The sequence below is a fragment of the Hyperolius riggenbachi genome, chromosome 6 (genome assembly GCF_040937935.1).
Source record: "Hyperolius riggenbachi isolate aHypRig1 chromosome 6, aHypRig1.pri, whole genome shotgun sequence".
Classification (NCBI taxonomy): Eukaryota; Metazoa; Chordata; class Amphibia; order Anura; family Hyperoliidae; genus Hyperolius; species Hyperolius riggenbachi.
In genome coordinates, this window is record NC_090651.1 from 243,243,534 (window position 1) to 243,248,417 (window position 4,884).

The 4,884-nt window shown below is 45.8% G+C and overlaps 1 protein-coding gene across 1 annotated transcript; it reads left to right on the plus strand.

Annotated features, from left to right (window-relative positions):
- The first annotated feature begins 3,126 nt into the window (after window positions 1–3,126).
- Window positions 3,127–4,095, plus strand: LOC137522147 (olfactory receptor 6N1-like). The gene has a single exon (XM_068242178.1). It carries the CDS (start codon window positions 3,127–3,129, stop codon window positions 4,093–4,095), a length of 969 nt encoding a protein of 322 aa, XP_068098279.1.
- Window positions 4,096–4,884: the final 789 nt, after the last annotated feature.

Below are 4,884 nucleotides of genomic sequence, written 5' to 3' on the forward strand. Positions count from 1 at the left end.
AAATCAGTAGAGGTTTACGCCGCTGAGTTTAGGAAGTGGTCTGCTTCAGCGAGATGGGGGGATTATGCCTTGTTAGACTGTTTTATAGCAGGATTGTCAAATGAAATTCACGATGTTATGATTGGATATCCTGAGCCTGAATCTGTGGACCAGGCAATTTCTTTGGCCATACTGATAGATCGCCGTTTGCGATACCAGAGACAGATTCGAGGTAGAGATACGGGAAGGACTATCTCACACGACTCTTCTCGGTCTCCCTCACCCCCAGCCGAACCAATGCAAATTGGGTATACAGGGCTGAGTCTAGGGAAGAAGAGTCACAGGAGGCCAAAGAGAAACGCTTTGTCGGGTTCTACTAGGCCAGACAAATGCTATCGCCTGGGATTAGTCAATACCACAGGTGAGCAGGTTTCGTCTCTGAACGATGGTCGGTTGTTCCTTCCCTGTTCGGTTACATGGGAGGGTTGGACAGGGTCCGCAGAGGCCATGGTGGATTCGGGTTCAGCAGCAAACCACATGGATTACGATTTTGCGAAAAGTTTGGGGATACCTTTGTCTGCACCGACCGGCAGATTTCGGTCACTGCAGTGGATGACTCTCCACTGCAGAGTGCTCAGTCTCTTTTCCAGACTCCCCTACTGTCTTGTCGTTTAGGGGCATTGCATGAAGAGAGGTTACGGTTCCTGGTCCTGCCGAAGAAAAGCTTGCCTTTCGTTCTCGGTATGCCCTGGTTACAGCTTCACTCTCCGCTGATCGACTGGGCTTCAGGACAGTTACTGAACTGGTCAGCCCATTGTCATGAGCACTGTTTGAAGAGAGCTGATGTGGGTAATACCAAGGTACAGGTCGGAGGAAAGGCAGGACAGTGTACAGAGTCCTCTAACGGATCCGGTTCCTCACGGTTACCTCACAGGTATAAATTAGATAGCAAAAGCTCCAAGGCAGACGCTTCAGATAGGGGGTTTGGGCCCAAACTCATTTTGCCATTGAGAAAACAGGCTGACAAGAGTTCATTCCCTGTGTCCGTGCCTAAACCGGCGGTGCACGTGGGTTCTGCTCCCTTCCTCCCCATGATGGTTAGTCATTGCAGGATACTAAAGGCTATAGATTCTCGGCTTGAGTGTCCGGAGTCCACTCCTCGGGGGGGGGGGGGGGGGGGGTACTGTGAGGAAACGCGGAAAAGCTGCCGCGTGTACTAACGGCAGGATGGCTGAGTCCGCGTCCAGCACAGCAGCTGGCATGCGGAGACGTGCGCCTGGCACCACGAGGGAACGCGGAAAAGCCGCCGCTGGTACTGACGGCGAGGCGGCTGTTTCCGCGTCCAACGCGGCGGTTTGCACGCGGCAGCGTGCGGTTGGTGTGGCTGGGTCTGTTGGTTCATATGGACGACATGGAGAGCTACGCGCGCGCGGCCCCGATGTCAGGACCTTTATACCAGCAGAGGAAGTGTCAGCTGATCAGGAGGATCAGCTGATTCCTGCTGGACTCATGATTGGCTGAGTGGCTTGGGCGGGGCGGCAGACTCCAGCAGCTATATATACAGCTTGCTTGCCAGTTGCTGGTTGTCTGCCATTGCAAATGCTTTATGTGTTAGCACACAGACCTCAGTCAGATCCAACAGTGTGTTTGAACCAGGAAGGACCTGGGAATTCACACTGAGCCAGATTACTTGTATTGTCAGTTCTATGTTATGCTTTAGACCAGTTCCATGGTGTTGTGACTATGGACCTCACACCCAAGACTAGGATACTGTGTCAATTCTATGTTATGCTTTAGACCAGTTCCAGGGTGTTGTGACTACGGATCTCACACCCAAGACTAGGATACTGTGTCAGTTCTATGTTATGCTTTAGACCAGTTCCAGGGTGTTGTGACTACGGACCTCACACCCAAGACTAGGATACTGTGTCAGTTCTATGTTATGCTTTAGACCAGTTCCAGGGTGTTGTGACTACGGATCACACAACCAAGACTAGGATACTGTGTCCGTTCTATGTTATGCTTTAGACCAGTTCCAGGGTGTTGTGACTACGGACCTCACACCCAAGACTAGGATACTGTGTCAGTTCTATGTTATGCTTTAGACCAGTTCCAGGGTATTGTGACTACGGACCTCACACCCAAGACTAGGATACTGTGTCATTTTCATGTTATACCTTAGCCCGGTCCCAGGGCATAAAGAATAGGCCCTCACACCTAGTTAGGGCAGGCCTGTTTATATTAGCAGCAGGGCTTCCTGCAACCAAGCCTGGGTACCTCTCCTAGGGAGCCTTTGGCCTAAGGGATTCACCCACAGTCCGGGGTGAAATCCCTTCTTCTTCCTACCTCCAGTTCCACTGGCGGTTCTCTCTCAAAGTGCTACTGTTACACTGTACACTCATATCTCAGGTGTCCAGAGGTTAGACATACCTGGATTATTAGTGATTCTGCAGATCATTCATAATCTGGTGTATATCTGCATTGCTGGTGAATCTGCAGATCACCAATAATCAGATTCTCTCTGCGTGTTGACACCAATCGTTACACTTGGGCAGTGGACACCAGACAGACTGAGTACACAGCTTTCTGCATGTGTGGCACTACACTGAGGCACTCTGGGGCACTGCCTTCCACCCCACCGGAATCACTTGCCCCCCCCCCCCCCCTTGCTCAGTAAGTTAACTGTTTCCAGGCTCCAGCAGCATTAAGTAACCCAAGGGTCTTATCTATTTGCCATAAAAACCTCACAATCCTTGCAAGATCCCTTGGATCATGCTTATATTTGCAAACAAATAAATCTCCTCTACTTCCTTCTGCCTGTATGTTCTAACATTATCAGTCAACAGAAATACAGTCTGAAGAAGGCTTACAAGCTGAAAGCTTACTGTTTTTCTTTTAAATTAGCCAATAAACTAGAGCTTAGTCTCCAGCAATGCTTAGCTACAAAGGAATTACACACACAGTGCTTCAATTTACATTCAGCTTACTTGTTCAATTTCTCTCCTCTTCCGTTTCCTGTTTCCTCCTCTTTCAGCTTGTCATTTTAATAATTTAGTTTTCCCTTTTTTCAATTTAATTCCTAAATTCCTTCCCCTTCCTGTATTCATAATTTGTACTCATCATTGCTGTTCACAGGTAAAACAAAACATGGAGAAGCAGGTTAATTATAGCTGGGTTAGTGAAATTGTGTTAATTGGATTCCCAACTTTCCGAAATGTTTATGTTTTACTCTTCATAATTCTTATTATTATCTATCTCTTTATCATCATTGGTAATATCGTAATCCTTCTTATAGTCCGGAATGGATCCAGTCTAAGTTCTCCTATGTATGTTTTCATTGGAGCTTTATCATTCCTGGAGATTTTTTATACAGCTGTGACGATTCCAAAAATGTTGGCTGATCTCCTGAATACAGAGAAGAAGATTTCCCTCACTGGGTGTCTTCTACAGGCCTACTTCCTCCATGCTTTTGGAGCTACTGAATGTTATCTTCTTTTGATAATGTCATACGATCGATTTCTAGCCATCTGTAGACCACTGCAGTATTCAACAGTTATGACAGCTGGATTTTATATGAACTTAGTGGTTTCCTGTTTCATCGGAGGATTTATCAGCCCTATTATTGAAACTGTTTTAATATCTCGTCTACCCTATTGCGGTTCAAATTATATTGAGAATGTCTTCTGTGACTTCCCTCCACTGATCTCATTAGCATGTACTGAAACAAAGTTGTACATATTGGTTGAGTTTGTAGTCAGCTCCCTAATAATTCTTTTGAGTTTTGCTTATGTTTTTCTATCTTACATAAGAATAATATCTGTTGTTGTAAAGATTAAGTCCACAGCAGGCCGGCAGAAAGCATTCTCGACATGTATAGCCCACCTGATAGTTGTCACTCTTTCCTTTGGCAGCATCGCCTTCATGTATATACGTGTTACAGAAAGCTACTCTGTGGTTTACGATAAGGTTGTTGGTCTTACTTACACTGTTTTTGTGCCTCTCGCAAACCCTATAATTTATGGCTTGAGAAATCATGAAATTAAAACAAATTTACAAAGGCACTTATCTTCTGGACAGTTTAAGATTTTAGCCAGTAAATATCTGAAATCCAGTTAATAAACATGAAAATAAGAACTGCAAAACATGTCCCTTGATGCTCGAACAGGTAAGATAAAGTTCACACCAGAAGTGCACTTCCATTTTAAGGATGGTATCAATTTTAGATCTTTGGACCCAATTGCTAATGTTGACTGATCTGACAATATAAATACAAGCAAAATCCAACAGAGTTATGATTGATCAATAGACCCTACCTCTACCAACCTCTACCGACCTAGTTTAGTATGCACCTTATTTGAAGCACAAACTCCATGCGAAGCTCGGGTACAAAATTAGATACCTACCTAAAGAGAGCGTAGCTTCAGGATCCTACTGAGGCTTCTCTCGGTGCTCTAATAAGCCCCGTCATTGAGCGCAGCCCCCAGGAAGATTAGTGACAAGGCATTCTGGGAACATCGGTGCACTGTGGGAAGCCTCAGTAGGATCCTGAGGCTTCCTTCTCTTCAGGTAAATATCTTATTTTGATCCCAAGCTTTGGCTCAGGACCACTTTAACCAAATCTCCCTAACCCCTTCCTCAAGGCCCACCAACAGTACATGTTTTGCAGGAAAGCATAAACATTCACAGGTGAGGTCATTAGTGTCACAGCAGAGCTGATTATCTACCTGTGGTGATTTCCACAAAACATGAACTGTTGGTAGGCCTTGAGGACAGGGTTGGGGAGCACTGACTTTAACCACACCAAATGCACCAGCCAGCCTGAATCTCAAAGCAGACCATTGTATACAAGCAAGGTGAAGCTCACGTAACTTCCAATTCAGAAGAAACCGTCATGGACCAAGGCTA